At 46.3% G+C, this 19,552-nt stretch overlaps 2 protein-coding genes across 2 annotated transcripts; both read right to left on the bottom strand.

Moving 5' to 3' along the window:
- Nucleotides 1-4,971: 4,971 nt before the first annotated feature.
- Nucleotides 4,972-6,940, bottom strand: LOC136513415 (purple acid phosphatase 2-like). Its single transcript, XM_066507422.1, has 4 exons — nt 6,699-6,940; nt 6,389-6,598; nt 6,168-6,279; nt 4,972-6,074 (listed from the first exon to the last, which is right to left on the bottom strand). The coding sequence occupies exons 1-4, from the start codon at nt 6,891-6,893 to the stop codon at nt 5,179-5,181; spliced, it is 1,413 nt and encodes a 470-aa protein (XP_066363519.1). The 5' UTR covers nt 6,894-6,940; the 3' UTR covers nt 4,972-5,178.
- A 1,894-nt stretch (nt 6,941-8,834) lies between these two features.
- On the bottom strand, nt 8,835-17,974 carry LOC136514104 (probable GABA transporter 2). The gene is made up of 4 exons (XM_066508084.1): nt 17,551-17,974; nt 17,151-17,381; nt 16,952-17,049; nt 8,835-9,913 (listed from the first exon to the last, which is right to left on the bottom strand). Exons 1-4 carry the CDS (start codon nt 17,714-17,716, stop codon nt 8,969-8,971), a joined length of 1,440 nt encoding a protein of 479 aa, XP_066364181.1. The 5' UTR covers nt 17,717-17,974; the 3' UTR covers nt 8,835-8,968.
- Between the last annotated feature and the right edge of the window lie 1,578 nt (nt 17,975-19,552).

Genomic DNA, 19,552 nt, shown 5'->3' on the forward strand with positions numbered 1-19,552 from the left:
TTTTTCTTTTTTCTCTTTAGAGCACCATGCATTCTTCGGACAACTGGAATCTTCGGCTATAATCGTGGTCTACTACTCTCTGTTCTGACCAGAGTACTGGCACATTCGATTGGTCAATGTTTCAACCAGTTGGAGATGACATGAAGATGGATTGCATTAGCCGAAGGTGATCGAACGGCGTGTCGTAGCATAATACATGGCACTCGGGGACTAGCTGTGGGGGTATTAACCCCTATACCCTTACGGCTAGGCTTGGGCCGGCCCAGTCCAAGGGGTGCGGTCCACCTGAAGACGACGCACGGTTCGACCGATCTGCTCGGAGTCCCGTGCAAGGAGCCAAGACAGACTTGGAGATCAAGCAAGATCCTGGTCGGTTAGAATAGGAATCCTTATCAGGCCACCTATGGCAATTGTAACCAGTTAGGATTAGTTTCCAGATCTGTAACCCTGACCCCCAGACTATATAAGGCGGGCAGGGGACCCCTCTAAAAAATATCTTATTGACATACAGCAATACAATCAGACGCAGGACGTAGGTATTACGCCTTTACGGCGGCCGAACTTGGATAAAATCTTGTGTCTGTTTTGCGTCACCATCTTGTTTGTGGCTTGCGCATCTGTCTGCCAATAATCTACTACCTTGGACATACCCCTAGGTAGACTGCCGACCATATTTCGTCGACACCATCTAAGCTTAGGCACGGAAAAACCTAAAGCGAATATGGGATGGAGAGCCCATGATAGATGATATGACCAAGGACTCATGAATAATCATGGAAGATGAAGTGTGACCCTCACCTCTCACAGAGCTCCAACATGTGTTTTAGTGGATTGTACGTGAACTCTCCATCAGTCAGTGGTCAAATCTGCTTGACTAGTCAAAATGAAGGAATCCATGAGGTTTTAGCAGACTATCCACCCTATTTTAATGGACTGGCCGTTAAGAAAACAGAAGGTCTGCAAATGTCATGACTAGATCAAGCATGTTGCATAATCACTGACACTATGAGCATCGTTAGCATTTTAAACTCGATTTGGAAAACTTGCATACAAAATTTATGGTGTGATGTAATGCTTACCTTATTGTGTCCTATGTTAAATGTGATGTATATGCATTTTACGCACTCATGCATGTAACCTTGATTATGTTATGTATGGTTGAGACTTGGATGGTAATGCTAGTTTGGTGTTTATTATGGCCAACAATGATTCCTTGTTCATGGTGCAATATGTGTGGAATATGCTAATCCATTAAGCGTGTTCATACTTATTCCATGATTGCATTACTTCATCTAATCCATTAAGCGTGTTCTTATTTAACCCCTATGTAATGAAGAGGTATGTCATCGATAGGATGGGTGACAACAAACCGACAAAGGCAGGAGATGGAAATGGGACGCCCAAGGCGACCCAGCCACCATAGGGCTTTCTCACAGAGGAGCCACGCTGCCCCATCTCGTGTGGGCCCTGCAATGCTACAACCATCTAGGTCTGAGGAGGAGGAAAGAAGTGGCCAAGGAGATAGGTTAGGGTAAGTGTGTTCATTTTTTATTTTGAAGTAGAACAAGGGCTGAGGGCAGGCGAACGTGCGCTCGTGGGATTGACTTCTTAGGTCCTTGGTTCAGTTCCTGGAACTGAAGTCGAAGCCAATAGCCGAAGATCTCAAATAATAAAACCGAAACCAAAACCAAAAATAAAAAAAATCATTTCAGTTCAGCTCGTTTTTGGTTTCTGGTTTAGAAGTGTCTAGCCCTACACCGATGCAACATCACAATCCACAATATCCACATAGCTTGCAACTAAAAATTTAACTCGCACCTTGTGAGTAATCTCGGGTGTACCACACTTTGATTCATCCGCTGTGTATAGCGCAGCATTGGAAGCCTCCGGGTCGACAATGATAACGCAAGCACCAAATTTGAACTAATGACTTTAGTAAAACTACCACCATTAATAGTAAACTTGTGTACCTTGTCTCCAAATTTGCATTCCCACTAAAATATATTAGAGTGTTGACCTTTCACCGCATCTACAGTACCATCACTATATAATTCCCGTGCTATCATAGATAAACCACGACCAGTATCTTCACTAGCAGCAATCAATGAGTCACGACGAGTATCATAAGAAGAGACACTAGTATGCATCCCTTATAGCTCTATGGCTCCACATAGCTGTGTTTCCCAAAGAAGGCCCTGTAAGCCAAAGAGGACGAGTGAGAGCCATTAGCGATCTTGCCAAATGAAGCAGTCATCATTCAGATAGACAATATATCCCAATGCTCAATGTATTCGACAAGGTCTTGCCCTCCTGATGTCCTCCAAGGCAGTGGCGGTAGGGCAAGGTAGGCGCTTGCCATACCTTTCTCCGCTGTAGATCCCCACCTGAATCGCCTATTGGGAACCTAGGATGTGGACGCTAGCTGGTGCTGATAGTGCATTTGACTCGAGTAAAAAAAGGATTTGATGAACCGGCTTGTGCCTTGTGCCTTGTGCCTTGTGGGTTGGCATATAGGTTTTTTTCCCATTACCAATCTCCACTTTCAAAGCAATTCTTGCCATAGCCTCGATATTTTTTTTCTTCTTTGCCCGGCAATAGCGCCCACGTATGATTGAATCGTTCTTTCTCAACCAAGCCCACGTATGGTCCCACCACAAACACCCTCAGCAAGGAGAAACGCGTACTCGAACCCTTGGCTAGCATATTAGTGATAGTAGCGTTACAGAGGATAGAGAGCTTGCTCTCTCGTAGACAAATCAAGGAGATACGCTCCCGAACGACAACTATCCACGGCTATATAGTCTCCTCGACCGTACTCCCTCCGTTATAAATTATAAGACGTTTTGAGTTTTTAGATATATTATTTTTACTATGTGTTTAGACATAGTGCATATCTAAGTGCATAAAAAAACTATATTTTTAAAATAGCCAAAACATCTTATAGTTTTAAACGGAGAGAGTACAAGTTTCTTCATGAAGACATTTTGTGCATGGACTTTAGGTTTGCTTGCTCTGAATCTACTCTTAGCGGCTAGCCTCCCACTTCTTTAAGGTCCCTCGTGGCTATCGTCTCCCCTTGTTTGAGATTCGGAGGCGCGGCCTGCCTCCCAAGGCCGGGCTTAGGGGTTGCTGGACTAGACAAGAAAGCACTTCAATGAGCACTGTGGGTGACAAATTAACATCAGCCGCCCTCACCTAAACCCTGTCCCTTAGGCTCAACTACTGATACTAAAGCTAGAGCCTGGATGGTCGGCCCAGACACTAGCCTAAAAGAGTGAATTACACGGTTGGTCTTTAAAGTATTGAGCTGTTTCATTTGGGTCCTCAAACTATGAAATCGCACGTTTGGTTGTCTAATTTATTTAAGTGATTTCATCTAGATCTAAAATAGACACGAGGAGGGTTAGAACTTGACGTGGTCGTCCACGTGAACATGATTTTGAACATAAAACAGTGAGTCGAGGGTCCCAGGGTGCCCAACATCCACTTCCTCCTCCACCGCCGACGGGGACGCCGCCATGGTCACCTCGTACCGCCACACCATGCTCTCCTTGTTCGTGTACGAGGTCACCAGGGAACGGGCCGCACTGGCGCCGCCGCACGGGGCGGAGGCCCGTGACACGCCCACCGCGGGGAAGGCCGTTGGGGCCAAGGAGGCGTCGTGGCCCGACGACTAGAGCTTCGTCGCTGCGGTGGCCGCTCTGGACGACCCACACGCCAGGCTTGACAAAGGAGCGTGGCTCGGACGAGGCAATGAGCGTGGAGGAGCAAGAGCAAGAACCGCAGGCGGAGAAGCCGCACGAGCGGACTCGGGCCGTTGCCGCTCTCCGTTTTGCTGCTTGTGTGGACGTGCAGCTCTCTCGCGCGTGGACGCCATTCAAGCAGGAGCTAGCAAGCTCGGATGCCTTGCCCTCGCGGTTAAAAACCTGAGCCGCCAGCCATCTCTCTCTTTCCCTTTCTCAGACCGTTGCCGAGCTCCTCCATTCGCCGGTAAAATCCATCGTTATCGATCCGTCCCAGTCCAATAGCTCGCACTCGCAGCTCAGCCACATCCTTGCGCTTCTCCCTGACCCGGTCGCGTCGTCTCTAGATGCCGGAATCGGCCATACGCCGAAGTTTCACCGCGGCTGTCCGTTAGCGCCGCCGCAAGCATCTCCGCCGTGGCTAGCCGGCTACAGTGAGGCTCTCGTCTTTTGTTTTAGCTGCGCCATGGTGCCATTATGCTTATCGGCTTGTTGGTTGCGACGAGGATACATAGGGCGTGCCGGAACACCGATTCGACCGCTAGTTCACGCTGCCATCTACATCCTCGACGCCGGTAGTGCCTTCTGCTCCGCCTCTGCTTCAATCGGGTAGCCAACCAAGTCTCGGTGAGCACCTCGGAGTCCCTTGGGCGTGTGCGTGAGGTCAAGAGGGACGTGTAGATGCAGGTCTCATCGCCGGCGAGAACCCGTAGGTCAATGCCGTGTACCCGCAGCTGTTGTGAGGACGCCCAGGGCCTAGGGCCAGCGCCCATGGCCATGCCACAGTCGACGCCGGCTTCGCGACAAGCGTAGGCATGGGCGCGGCTTGCGGGAGCCGCCGCCGATGGGGACGTTGCATGTGTCAGGGATTTTCTGCTTAAATCATGTACGCTTGGACAACCACGTCAGCTTCAAACTCTCCTTGCGTCTATTTTGGACTTGGATGTAATCACTTAAATACATTAGGGAGCCAAACGTACGATTTTATAGTTTGAGATCCAGATGAGAACTGTTGAATACTTTAAGACCCCGCCGTGCAATTTATATATATAAAAAAAATCTGCATAGGAGCTACGTGAGCACCCACTGGCAGTGAGAGCCTTTTGAACCATGATTTTCTTGTGAGTCGCTTTCGTGAACCGTGCAGTGTGTTGGTCGATCGTAGCATTTTTTTTATCAGAATTCCACCAGTTTGGAGAACACAAAGATGTTGTTTGGAGAGAACACAAAGATGAACTGGCTACACAGGTCTTTGAAGTCTTGTTACACTTGAAAGTTTGCGGACACAATTATCATCAAATTAAGGACGACAGCTGAATCGAACGGAGAACGACGCAAGATCTATTGAATGATAGTGCACCTGAAGAACGCGTGCCTCTGACTGACCCGACTCAGATCCGGTGATGCCGATGGCTGTGATGCATCTGATCATCACTCAGTTGGTGTCGTCGTCGGTGGGCATCCAGTACCTGTTGGTGAACCAGACGCCGTCGGCGACGACCATGGCGCCGTCCTGGTTGCGGTGCCACGCGTAGTAGGCGTGCGTCCGGTTCCTGATCTCCAAGGTGGCGTGCCCGAAGCTGGCCTCCCGGAACGCCGAGTAGCCCGGCTGCGGCTGCGTGAAGTTATCAGCGATGCCCTCGATGTTGCCGCCGTCGCCCACCGTGACGTACACGGGCGCGTCCCTGCTCCGGACGGGCGTGCACCGGCCGTTGATGATGTCGTAGGCGACGTTGGACACGCGGTGGCTGCGCTCGTACGCGTGGACGTGTCCAGCGACGACGAGGTCGGCCTTCGCGGCGACGAGCCAGCGCTCGAACTGCACCCGCATCGTCTCGCCCTCCATGTAGTGGTACCCGTTGCTGCTGTACCACGGCGAGTGCACGAGCACGATCAGCCACGGCGTGGCGGCGCGGTCCACGCGCGCCAGCTCGGCCCGCAGCCACTCCCACTGCGGCGTGTACTTGCCGTACGCGGAGTAGGAGGCGAGCACGACGACGTGCGCGGACGCGATCCGCACCGAGTACCAGAACGGCGTCGCCGCCGGCGCGAAGCGGCGCGGCGTCGGGTAGCGGTGCGCGAAGGGCTTGAACGGCGCGGGCTCGCCCAGCTCCGGGGCCAGGTCCAGCTCGTGGTTCCCCGCCGTCCACACCCACGGCTGGTGCGCCGCGCTGCGCTCCACGAACCGCGCCCACGTGTCCCACCGGGTGTTGTCGTGCAGCGGGTGGTTGTCGGCGTACGAGAGGTCGCCCACGTACAGCACCGCGTCGCCGCCGTTGGACTCGTAGTGCGACAGCGTCGTGTTGGAGTCGAACGTCTGGCCCAGGTCGCCTGCGTTGCGTGCATTGTTATTCAGTCAGTCAGTCATGGGTCAGTTGTCACTTGTCAGGCATGAAATGAATTCAATGTGGTTTCTCTTGTTACCAATGAGACCGAACTTGAAGGGCACATCAGGACCCGGCATGGGAGGCGTGGTGAAGCAGAAGCTCCTCACCGTGTGGCCGAACCCCATGGCGTAGTAGTACTTGGTGCTATACTGGATCACCGTCCATGGCGGGGCGGCCGGCCGGCCATTAGTTAGTTGTGTATTCTGACTGCAATTGCATAACAGATGCATGGAATGGGCAACTAACTAACTGACTGACCTTGAGGTTTGTAAGGTTGCAGTGGTGGATGAAGCCGGAGGTGTAGTTGAAGTAGTCGTAGCGCGTGTGGGTGCCCTCAGCCCAGAGCTCCATCTTCTCCGGGTCCGGCGAGGCCTCGCTGTACATGACGGTGCTGCTGCCCAGCTCGTTGGCCGTCACCCACGACACGATCATCGACGTGCCCTCCTCGTCGCCCAGCGTGATGTGCACCTGCGGGCGGCGATCAGAGAAAAGAAGATTAATCAAAGATGGGATCTTTAATTATATATGTTGACCTGATCGAGCCGATCGATCGGTGCCTGAGCCTGACCTGCTGCGGGGCATTGTACCCCGGCGGGACGCGGAAGACGTCGGCGTCCAGTGGCATCTCCACCGTCGCCTCCAGCTTCCGCCGGTACTCGCTCGTCACGCCGGCATCGGCGGCGACGAGGAGCACGGCGGCGAAGAGCACCAGGACCACCTGCAGGAGGCCCAGGCGGCGGCGAGCCCCCAGCATGTTGCTCATCGCTTCCCGGCCCCAGAATTGGAGATCAATCGGGTCACGCAGTTACTGAGCGGACCGTATAAATAGAACGATCGACTGACTAGTGCAGGATGAGATGAGAATGAGATGGATCGATCGGGTCTGCTGCGCCTTGCTTTCGGCAGTTGGTTAGTTGTTTAATTCCTGGCCGTCAGGGCAGGGCGGCTGGTCAGCACCCTCGCATACCATGCGGCAAGGCTAGACAGATGAAAGGCCATTTCACTGCATTACGCATGCATGCATCGTCCGGCCCTCAAATCGATTTGGAAAAAATTCTTGTCAGTTGAGTGAGACACTAAACGATCCTTTTTTTGCCTCCTGCAGAGCTACAGCTGCATTTTATGTACTGAGGATTGTGAGGGATCGGAGAAGAGCAGTGCAAAATTTATTCCTAAGTTATTGCTCGTTTGCAAAGGAACTTGAATATTTCTCCAGTTATCTCTATCTCTATATATTTCTTCTCTATCTCTATCTCTATATCTTCTCTACTCTCTCTCTCTATCTTAATTATCTTCTTCTATCTATCTACAACTAAAAAAATATGAAAGGGAGACTCTACGCGGCAGGAAGACGTGTGTCGCCCCACTTCTCCAGTTATTTCTCCAGTTATTACCTAATATACATGTTGTTGTTACAGATCACTTGGATTAGATCCCTTGCATCAGCAGTTACAATCCTTTCAGACACACTTCTCTCTGCCTTTCTCAATGGATGTGCTAGTTCTAAGGGGCTGGAGCATTTGGACTACTGAAATGTTTTCATCTTAATCAAAATATTCTTAGAATGGCTAGACACTATCATGTACTCCCTCCGTTCCTTAATATAAGCCATATAGTTTTTAGCACCAATATTAACGCACGGCTTGGGGAAGGATGTGAGACCGAGGAAAAAAAGGAAAATCAGGCTATCTTCTCTCTCCCAATCAGATTGCTTCCTAAATCTAAGGGATTGGTTGGGGCATGTGCTATGTACGATGGGAAGGTTTCCAAACTAATCGGCGTGGGAGCTGATACGTACCTATATTTTGGAATTTTCTTTAGAAATTTATATGGCTTATATTAAGGAACGGAGGGAGTATTTTTTAGCTCTTTGGAAACTCTCTTCTTCTTTTTAATAAAGCCACCGGTTGCCTGACCTCTGCTGGTACATAAAAAAAAATACGTCAAGGTTTAGTTTGGTAAAACAAAATTATTTTAGTACTACTATCAACCCTTTTTATTTTTCTGAACCTGCTTTTAGGATATAAATTGTTTTGTATTTTTCATGAGTTATGTCACGTTTGTCTTTCTAGGATCCGCATATTTGCCATGTTCGCTTGAGTTTATTCAGCGCTACTTTTCAATCATGGAACAATGTTTTTTTTTTTTCTCGCAACATTTCAGCATAAAACATCACCGTAAGTCAAATTTCAACATAAGGTCTAAATATAGTGGCTGCATGTACTATAGGCCTCAAATATCTAATTGTCTATTACCTTCAGTACAAAATAATAGAAACAATCATTCTAGATTAAAATATTCTCTGGGTGCAATACATGTACACAGATCTCAAATGTCTACCTTAAGATGGACCTACCTGCATGCTGGATTAAAATATTCTCTCGATCGGTGCAATACGTTTTCAAGAGTCGGTTTTAGCTCTACGGTTCTGCCGCGCAAGGTTCCATCGTTGCAGCGTGTATGGTGCAATATCTAATTGTCTATTATTTTTAACAAACCATAAAATAGATTTTTATGGACGGTTTTAAACCCGACACTAGAAAAGACACGTCTTTCAATCGATGACATAGTCTATTTTTAGGTTAAAAAATCCTTGCTCAAAAGCAATTTTGATGGATCCTAAATTTCATATCTGCACTTCCTCAAATCAAATTAAGATAGTATTAGGCACGGGTCTATATAACGACTTTGTCAGTGACGGGAGACAAGGATAAGATCGATTGAGGGACAGAGTCCATATGTACACTTTCAAAATTCGGAATTTAATTAACAAGATTTCAACAGCGACAACCGCAGCTTGCATTGATTATGTTGTTGTTGCTAACACTGATATAATCATCAGTCCACGACGTTGTCACTGAAGAGCTTGAACTTGCCAGCATCGAGCGCAAGCTTCCGCACGGACGCCACGGCGCCGATGACGCCGACGCCGGTGAAGACGACCATGATGGCGACGTTGGCCAGGTACACGGGCGAGCGCCTGGGCGGCGACAGCGCCATGTTGTACATGACGACGGGGAGGATGAAGTCGAGCGGGATGAATCCCACGGCGCCCACCACGCCGACGATGTCGCCGAAGAAGGGCAGCGCGGCGGCCACGAGCGCGCACGCCGCGACGTACGCCGTCCGGAGCGCGACCCGGGGCGCCAGGTTCCGCCGCGAGAACCGGCCGTGCGCTACGTCCGCCGAGTTCTTCTCCATGATCTCGTACGCCACCTGCGAGTACACCAGCGCGATGGCGAGGAGCTGGAGGAGGACGAAGACGACGGCGAGGCCCAGCAGCCACGTCGGCGCCAGGGACGGGCCCTCGTCCGGCATCAGGCTCTGCAGCACGTTGGACTGCACCTGGTTGCCGAACGCCCAGTAGCCGGTGATGGCCGGGAGGTAGAAGGTGAAGAACACTACCGCGTAGCACAGCACCAGGGCCTTGGTCATCTTCCCGGCGGCCGGTGGCGCCAGCGTGGCCTGGATTTCTGGCAGGATGCCGTTGCCGAAGACGGAGGCGAGGATGGAGATGGAGAGGAATGCGTTGAAGGTCTTCTCCGACTTGGACGAGCTCAGCGAGTAATCCTTCGCTGGAGGGTTGCTCGACACGCCTGCTCGGATGCAGGCAGCCGAGACGAGGATGGTGTAGGCGAAGCTGAGGATGAGGGAGCCGAGGTTGATGTGCCGCAGCGAGTGGAACGACGGCAGCTGAGAGAGGAAGGCCAGCACCACGGCCACGATGATGATGAAATGGTACAGCTTCAGGGGGCCGTGCGGTGCCAGGTCAGAGTACATTATCTGCATGCATAAATATATGTGCAGGAAGGATACAGTGAGATATATAGTGAAACTGCAGGTGGGCAGATCTGATTTTATTCAAGGACTGCATGAGGTGGTAGAGAACTGGTCTGGTTCAACCCTGTTTGGGGGTGATTTTAATCTTGTAGCTAATGGTTAGTGTACCAAAAATGGACAGATCTTTTTAAAGATTGGATGAACTATCATGGCTTAGTTGAATTAAAGAATTCCTCTAGATCTTTTACTTGGACTAACGACCAGGAACAGCCTATAATGGCTGCAATAGATAAATTTATGTGCAGTAGTAGTTTTGAACAGAACTTTCCCTTAGCTTATGTCATTTCTAAATCCAGGGCCGGTAGTGATCATGTCCCTCTAATCCTGAACTTGGGGATTGAAGGAAAAAAAGAAACCCTATGTTGTTCAGGTTTGAAAAGTGGTGGTTGAGTCACCCTGATTTAAAAAACCTAGTTGCTAAGACTTGGAAAACAGAATGTATATTTACTGATTCAATTGAGGTCTGGCAATTCAAGTTTAGACTGCTTAGAAAGAAGGTGAAAGGCTAGGCTAGAAATGTCAATGCAGAGCTTAGAAAACTCAAAAGTGATCTCCTTAAGGAGTATGAAACGCTAGACATCAATTATGAGGCAGGGACCTTGTTACCAGGTCAAAAAACTAGGAAGGAAAACATTTTAGGAGAACTTGAAAATATTTGAAATATGGAGGAGATGAAGGCTAAACCAAGGTCAAGAGAAAGGAGGGTGAAAGAAGGAGATAGGAACACTGCCTACTTTCAGGCAGTAGCCAACCAAAGGAATAGAAAGAAAAGAATTAGTTGTCTTGAGACAAATGAAGGTTTAATTGAAGATAATGAGCTGATCTTGAATCATGCTGTTGTTTTTTTTTATAAAAAAATGTTTGGAGCTGAACCTGATAGTGGGGTTAAGTTAGATGAGAATTTCTGGGAGGAAGAGGACAAAGTCACTATTCTAGAAAATAATATGTTAGTTTACTGAAGAAGAAATTAGAACAGCAGTTTTTTATACCTATGCTGATGGGGCCCTGGCCCTGATGGTTTCTCTTTTATGTTTATCAAAATTTTTGGGATTTGATTAAAGATGACTTTATGAAATTGGTCAAAGAGTTTGAATATGGTGGTTTAAATCTTGACAGATTGAACTATGCTTTAACTACATTGATTCCAAAAGAACCTGAGGCAAAACTTCTTAAGAAGTTCAAACCTATTAGTTTGCTCAATTGTAGCTTAATTTTTTTTTTTTGGAAAGCTATAATAACAGATTGATCAAGGTAGCTGATAGACTCATCTCTAAGAACCAATCTGCTTTTATTAAGGGAAGGTTCATATTGGAAAGTGTTGTGGCGGCGCATAAAATAATTCATGACATCATAAAAACAAGGAGAGTGGTGTTATTTTGAAGCTAGACTACGAGAAGGCCTATTATAGGGTTAGCTGGTCTTTTTCTAGAGGAGATGCTAATTTCTAGAGGTTTTGGTAAAACTTGAGTAGGCTGGGTTATGACAGTGGTTAAAGGGGGTTCCTTCTGTGTGAGAATAAATGATCAAAATAGCACTTATTTTAAACCTGGAAAGGGTCTCAGAGAGGGTGACCCCCTATTCCCTCTCCTCTTTAATTTGGTGGCAGACATTTTCACTAGGATGCTTGTTAAAGATGCTAGAAATAATTTGATTGTTGGGCTTTTACCCCAAGTGATAGAGGGTGGTGTCATCAGTCTGCAGTATGCAGATGACACTTTTATTGTTTCTGAAGGATGATTTGGAGATGGCCAATAATCTAAAATGGTTGCTTCTTTGTTATGAACAGATGACTGGGATGAGAATTAATTTTGATAAGAGTGACATGTTGACAATAGGAATTGAGGGTGATAGGATGAATGAATATGCTAAAATTTTCTGCTGTAAAAAAGGGGATTTTCCCATCAAGTATTTGGGGTCCCCCTCCATTTCACCAATTTGAGAAAAGAAGACTTGCAACCTATTATGGATAAGATCATCAAAAGGATTGCAGGTTGGAAGGGGAGACTACTCTCCTATGCTGGTAGATAAGTCATTTTAAAAGCCTGTCTAGCCAGCATTCCTATATATCTCATGTCTATTATAAAGTTTCCAAAATGGGCTATTACTATGATTAACTCTCAAATGTCCCACTTCTTGTGGAACAATAATGAGGATTGCCATAAATACCACTTAGCTAATTGACAGCTAGTGGCACAAAAGAAGAATTTAGGTGGGTTTGGAATCCCTGATTTGAGAAACTTGAATATGTCCCTTCTAAGTTCCTGGATCTTTAGGTATAATATTCAATCTGAGTCTATTTGGACAAATATCATTGATTATAATATAGAACTAATAATCCTAACATTCTTTGCTGTAATGACACTGCAGTATCTCCTTTTTGGAAAGGAGTTATGTGGGCACTCCAAGCAGCAAGAATGGGTATAAAATGGTAAGTGGGTGATGGGTGATGGCAGGAAAGTTAGGTTTTGGGAGGATCAGTGGTTTGGTAACTCAAGTCTGGCCATCCAGTTTTGGCCATTATATGTAATTAATGAGCATCAAGGTAAGACTATTAGTCAAGTATGGGATGGACAAGTCTTGAGACTAACTTTCAGGAGAAATGTTTCTGAACAGTTGATGGGTATGTGGTATGATTTGCTAAATATAGTTGAAGATTTAAATCTTCAGGATGATAGTGATCAGATAGTTTGGAGTTTTAACTCTAATGGTAAATTTTCAGTCCAATCACTTTATGCAGTTATTAGTCATAGGGGTGTAACTCCTGTTTATGAACATGTAGTTTGGAAACTTAAGATTCCACCAAGAGTACAAATTTTTCTGTGACTCTTGGCCTGAAATAGGATTTTAACTAGAGACAATCTTGCCAAGAGGAGGGAAGTTTATGATAAAACCTATCTTTTTTTAGTGAGCCTGGATGAATCATCTTTTCTTTAATTGTTGTGTGGCACAAAGGTTGTGGCTATTGATAACCGAGATTCTTGATTTGAGGGGTGAATGGAACTTTGAATTCGTGGCAACTTTATGGATTGCTAATAAAAAACACTTATGCCATAATATTATTTCTTCTGCGGCCCTCTGGGGCCTTTGGAATTTCCATAACAAAATTTGTTTTCAGGGTCTCAAGTGGACAGGGGAAAAAGCGCTGATTATCTGGGTTGCCAGGTTTCTAAGAAGATGGAGCCCGATGTTCGACCAAGAGTTGGGTTCTTCGGTGGAGCTGATAATCAGAAAGCTGGAATACGAAGCTCTTCAGCCGCCAAGACTTTGCTGGGTTGAGGAGACGCCATCAAGACCGGTGACGTTGGTTTCTCAGTCTTTGGAGCAGGACTCAAGCGTTGTGATTCAGTCTGATCTCTCAATGGCAAACTGTAATAATATTGCTGGGATTTCTAGGAGTGTTTTAGGCTCGTAGGTCTGTGACAGTTTTAAACCTTGGCGGGCATGCCGATACGCCTTTCTGTAAAGGGTAAAGTTCAATTTATAACCTTCAACTCTCGTTAAAGTCCGGATTTCAACCCCGAACTCCAAAACCGGATAACTTTGGCCCTCGAACTCTTGAAACCGTTCACTTTTCAACCCTGGGCCGGTTTCGGGCGGTTTTGGCGGATGAACAGTAACTTTTGCTGTTTTCGGGATGCGTTGAAATTTTATATTATTTTTTGAGCATCTTAACCTCCTCAAATGAAAAAACTCAAAACTACAAAGTTGTAGATCTCATTGAGAGCTACAACTTTGGTATAAAAAATATTTTCATTTAACTCCATACAAATAATATATTAGTGCTCTAATGCGGCAAGCGCTAGTAGGCAATTATTATGGTGCTGAAATTTTATATTATTTTTTCGAGTATCTTACTGTCCTCAAATGAAAAAAAAAATTAAAACTATAAAGTTGTAGATCTCATCGAGGTCTACAATTTACATATAAAAATTATCTTCATCCGACATCGTATTGAAGGGTTTTCTATTTTTTGAAATTTGAGTCTCGTCACGCCACAGTATTGCTTTGTCGCGTGACGAGATTGGTCAAAGAGTTTATCAAAAATTTTGGGATTTGATTAAAGATGACTTTATGAAATTGGTCAAAGAGTTTGAATATGGTGGTTTAAATCTTGACAGATTGAACTATGCTTTAACTACATTGATTCCAAAAGAACCTGAGGCAAAACTTCTTAAGAAGTTCAAACCTATTAGTTTGCTCAATTGTAGCTTAAATTTTTTTTTTGGAAAGCTACAATAACAGATTGATCAAGGTAGCTGATAGACTCATCTCTAAGAACCAATCTGCTTTTATTAAGGGAAGGTTCATATTGGAAAGTGTTGTGGCGGCACATAAAATAATTCATGACATTCATAAAAACAAGGAGAGTGGTGTTATTTTGAAGCTAGACTACGAGAAGGCCTATGATAGGGTCAGCTGGTCTTTTTCTAGAGGAGATGCTAATTTCTAGAGGTTTTGGTAAAACTTGGGTAGGCTGGGTTATGACAGTGGTTAAAGGGGGTTCCCTCTGTGTGAGAATAAATGATGAAAATAGCACTTATTTTAAACCTGGAAAGGGTCTCAGACAGGGTGACCCCCTATCCCCTCTCCTCTTTAATTTAGTGGCAGACATTTTCACTAGGATGCTTGTTAGAGATGCTAGAAATAATTTGATTGTTGGGCTTTTACCCCAAGTGATAGAGGGTGGTGTCATCAGTCTGCAGTATGCAGATGACACTTTTATTGTTTCTGAAGGATGATTTGGAGATGGCCAATAATCTAAAATGGTTGCTTCTTTGTTATGAACAGATGACTGGGATGAGAATTAATTTTGATAAGAGTGACATGTTGACAATAGGAATTGAGGGTGATAGGATGAATGAATATGCTAAAATTTTCTGCTGTAAAGAAGGGGATTTCCCCATCAAGTATTTGGGGGTCCCCCTCCATTTCACCAATTTGAGAAAAGAAGACTTGCAACCTATTATGGATAAGATCATCAAAAGGATTGCAGGTTGGAAGGGGAGATTACTCTCCTATGCTGGTAGATTAGTCATTTTAAAAGCCTGTCTAGCCAGCATTCCTATATATCTCATGTCTATTATAAAGTTTCCAAAATAGGCTATTACTATGATTAACTCTCAAATGTCCCATTTCTTGTGGAACAATAATGAGGATTGCCATAAATACCACTTAGCTAATTGACAGCTAGTGGCACAAAAGAAGAATTTAGGTGGGTTTGGAATCCCTGATTTGAGAAACTTGAATATGTCCCTTCTAAGTTCCTGGATCTTTAGGTATAATATTCAATCTGAGTCTATTTGGACAAAGATCATTGATTATAATATAGAACTAATAATCCTAACATTCTTTGCTGTAATGACACTGCAGTATCTCCTTTTTGGAAAGGAGTTATGTGGGCTCTCCAAGCAGCAAGAATGGGTATAAAATGGTAAGTGGGTGATGGGTGATGGCAGGAAAGTTAGGTTTTGGGAGGATCAGTGGTTTGGTAACTCAAGTCTGGCCATCCAGTTTTGGCCATTATATGTAATTAATGAGCATCAAGGTAAGACTATTAGTCAAGTATGGGATGGACAAGTCTTGAGACTATCTTTCAGGAGAAATGTTTCTGAACAGTTGATGGGTATGTGGTATGATTTGCTAAATATAGTTGAAGATTTAAATCTTCAGGATGATAGTGATCAGATAGTTTGGAGTTTTAACTCTAATGGTAAATTTTCAGTCCAATCACTTTATGCAGTTATTAGTCATAGGGGTGTAACTCCTGTTTATGAACATGTAGTTTGGAAACTTAAGATTCCACCAAGAGTACAAATTTTTCTGTGACTCTTGGCCTGAAATAGGATTTTAACTAGAGACAATCTTGCCAAGAGGAGGGAAGTTTATGATAAAACCTATCTTTTTTTAGTGAGCCTGGATGAATCATCTTTTCTTTAATTGTTGTGTGGCACAAAGGTTGTGACTATTGATAACTGAGATTCTTGATTTGAGGGGTGAATGGAACTTTGAATTCGTGGCAACTTTATGGATTGCTAATAAAAAACACTTATGCCATAATATTATTTCTTCTGCGGCCCTCTGGGGCCTTTGGAATTTCCATAACAAAATTTGTTTTCAGGGTCTCAAGTGGACAGGGGAAAAAGCGCTGATTATCTGGGTTGCCAGGTTTCTAAGAAGATGGAGCCCGATGTTCGACCAAGAGTTGGGTTCTTCGGTGGAGCTGATAATCAGAAAGCTGGAATACGAAGCTCTTCAGCCGCCAAGACTTTGCTGGGTTGAGGAGACGCCATCAAGACCGGTGACGTTGGTTTCTCAGTCTTTGGAGCAGGACTCAAGCGTTGTGATTCAGTCTGATCTCTCAATGGCAAACTGTAATAATATTGCTGGGATTTCTAGGAGTGTTTTAGGCTCGTAGGTCTGTGACAGTTTTAAACCTTGGCGGGCACGCCGATACGCCTTTCTGTAAACGTTTACCAAACGCTTTATGGTAATAAAGCGGGGAACCCTTTTGTCTAAAAAAAAAGATATATAGTGAGACTGAGACCATCATCGATTGATAATTTGATCTATGTTGATGCATGCCTCCAAAAACTAGAATCGAGCCGTATTCAGACACAGTTTATATAGCTGATTTGACACAGAATCATTCAAAGTATCAATCCTTCATTCCTTCTAGCTATGTAAAGCTGACTGACTTTCCCCTGGGATGGCATGGAACCATGGAAGGCACAAGTCCAAATCCTAGCTAGGTCACCATCAGATGTCGTATGACTCCAAAGCAGCCAGCTCAAAGTCAACTCATCGCTAAACCAGAAATATTGTATTTTTTGTAAAAAAAATACTATTTTTGTTTTCTTTATTCTTCCCGAACTACTAGCATAAACATTAGAGAAATTAGATGACGGCAGCAAATTAAAAACTTGGTGCAGACTCAAAGGAAGAAGAAAACATGGATGGACTGATGAAAAAGAAAAGGCCTACCTTGAGGCAGTCGGCGGCAAGCAAGATGCTCCCGGTGGTGACGCCGGCGTTGATGGCGGTCTGCACGCTCACCACCACGTAGAACACCCATCCCGATCCTTAGTTGAAGAAACAGATTAATCAATCGATCACCCCGGCCGGCCGGACCGTCAGTAACTAATAGTCATCTCGATCGGCGGCTGCGTGCGTGCGTGCGTACCGAGGACGTCGGCGGCGAGCTCGCGGAAGCGGATGTGGCGGCGGCCGGCGGCCTCGCAGTAGTGGAGCACCCTGGACACGAGGTAGTAGGCGTAGAAGGTGACGGCGAAGACGGCGGTGAGCGCGGCGAGGCCGAGCCCCCAGCCCATGCCCCGGAGCGCGTATGGCAGCGTGAGCACCGTCGGACCCACGATGGCCGTCGTGAGGTGGAACCCCGCGTGCCACCACGTCCCTGCGCCGGCCGGCCGGACCGGACCGGACCACCAGACAACAAGCTAAGCTATAAGGTCGGCAGAGAGCAAGCGAAGTACGTGCCGCCGCGAAATCGGCGGCGGCGACGTGAGTGAGATGGATGGATCGAGGATGTGCAGGCAAGCATGGCAAAGCGCCCCGCACCGTACCTTTGGACTCGAGCACGAAGGCGGCGCCGGCGTCGGGAGCGGGCGTTGACTTGGTGGCCCCGTGGTGCGCGCAGACGGCCTCGACGTTGAAGATCGCAGAGGACGGCGTGGCGGCGTGCCCCGTCGCGGGCGACAGCAGGAACGGCGTGCCCCCGGTGCTCGCCATGGCTTTGCCTATGCTTAGCTGCACCGCCGTGCTTGCAGGATCGACCGACTGTCTCACTGTCGCAGCTGGGCCGGGTTACTCACCATCGCTTCTTTCATCATCCATAATAAAGACAATAATCCGGATCGATGGATGGACTTCCTGGATTGCTGGAGAAGATGGTGACGAACAGCTGCTGGGTCCGCGCTCGGACAGAGCGTGGGCGTGGCGCACGGGCCGGCGAACCGGGAGAGATGGATGCGTCCACGTCTGCGCTTGCAGTTGGTGTCAGTTACGGATTACAGTTCCATTATATTACAGCTAATAGCTAGGAGAGGAGGGAGGCCGTCCGGGCGGGCTAGGCGTTGACCCTCCAGCGGTTGAGGCTGGAGGGCACAGATCCACAGCCACAGGCTGGCTCCGAGGTCCGAGCACGCTGCCCCCATCTTTGTGTATTTCGGAAATTCCTGCTGGTGCTGGCGACATGGCCTTCGTTTGTTTGGCACACACACAGCACCGTACATCAGTGTGACGCAGGCAGCACCGTAGAACGTGATGTAATAATAAATAAATAAAACAAAACGAGAATTATATGCCACTGAAACTTTATATTATTTTTAAGAAAACTAACAACTTTAAATTAAAAAAAACCCTTAAAATTAGAACTTGTAGATCTATAACAAGTATTTTTATCCAACACCATAAGAGCAAGTATAATAGCAGGCTGTAAGCCGACTAAATACTGAGGTGGAGGAGAGAGGGGAGGAGAGAGAGGAGAAGCGGGCTGTAAGCTTACAGCTGGCTTGGGCACAAGAACCAAGAAAGTCTGTGAGAGAGATAAGTGGACCATGTATTAACTGTAAAGAGCTAACTACTGTATGAGTGGGCTGAGAGAAGACTGCAAAGAACCTTACAGCCAGCAAACCGGCTGTATTATTAGCCTTGCTCTAAAAGAAAATCTATGTTATTTCTAAGCGACAAGCCCTGCTGAGAAGCAGGAAACGCATGGGTTCTCGGACCCAACGTCGAGCCAAACCAAACCTTGGTAAAAGTAAAAACTGCATTCAAGCCCTCGTTTAGTTGTCCGGAATCGGCAGCGGCAAATTCACTGTAGCGCACTGTAGCGCACTGGAGCATTCGTTTGTGTTTGGTGATAATTGTCCAATCGTTGACTAATTAGGCTCAAAACGTTCGTCTCGCAAAGTACAACCAAACTATGCAATTAGTTTTTTATTTCGTCAACATTTAGTACTTCATGCATGTATCACAAGTTTGATGTGACGGGGAATCTTTTTTTTGCATAATGCCAAAATTTGAATTTTGGGGTAACTAAACACCCCCAGAGAACAAATGGGCCTCATTTCAATCAAGCCACAACGCGAGCATGTTTCCTCAATGGTAGGAATCCAGCTTGCAGTGCCTAGTGCAAGCCTGAGAAGTCGCCAAGCAAAAGTTTTGGCTCGAGGTTGCATGGTTTTGTTAGCCCAAACCTGCCTAAGAATTTGCACAACCTGAGTAGGGATGTTTGTGGGAAGTGAAGCAGCCGCCTCTTGCGTTGCTAGCACTCTTGAAAGAGCAAAGTCCATCTGAGTTCAGCTTCCAGCAAAGAATGTCGGGTCCATCACCAGCAATCACCGGAACCTGCAAAAGGACTTCCATAGTATGTTGGCCAAACAGACAGACAATTTTTTCAAAGTCCCAATCCTTAGAGTTAGGCCGCCATAAATCACAAACCGTGTTTGGAATTTGATAAGTTGTTTGTTCGAGATTTAAGCGATCACACATTTCTATCCATATGGGGCACCATGGTTGATTCCAAATAAAAGTATTGCCATGAACAAGTTGAATGGTGACATA

Source organism: Miscanthus floridulus, chromosome 16 (genome assembly GCF_019320115.1).
Source record: "Miscanthus floridulus cultivar M001 chromosome 16, ASM1932011v1, whole genome shotgun sequence".
NCBI lineage: Eukaryota > Viridiplantae > Streptophyta > Magnoliopsida > Poales > Poaceae > Miscanthus > Miscanthus floridulus.

Excerpts from the sequence above, each read along its gene's own strand:
- LOC136514104 (XM_066508084.1), bottom strand. The coding sequence starts at position 17,716 with ATGGCGAGCACCGGGGGCACGCCGTTCCTGCTGTCGCCCGCGACGGGG. Across the intron at positions 17,382-17,550 it reads CTTCGTGCTCGAGTCCAAAG|GGACGTGGTGGCACGCGGGG; the intron begins GTACGGTGCGGG and ends CGGCCGGCGCAG. Across the intron at positions 9,914-16,951 it reads TTGCCGCCGACTGCCTCAAG|ATAATGTACTCTGACCTGGC; the intron begins GTAGGCCTTTTC and ends TTATGCATGCAG.
- LOC136513415 (XM_066507422.1), bottom strand. The coding sequence starts at position 6,893 with ATGAGCAACATGCTGGGGGCTCGCCGCCGCCTGGGCCTCCTGCAGGTG. Across the intron at positions 6,280-6,388 it reads GCAACCTTACAAACCTCAAG|TATAGCACCAAGTACTACTA; the intron begins GTCAGTCAGTTA and ends ACGGTGATCCAG. Across the intron at positions 6,075-6,167 it reads CTTCAAGTTCGGTCTCATTG|GCGACCTGGGCCAGACGTTC; the intron begins GTAACAAGAGAA and ends CACGCAACGCAG.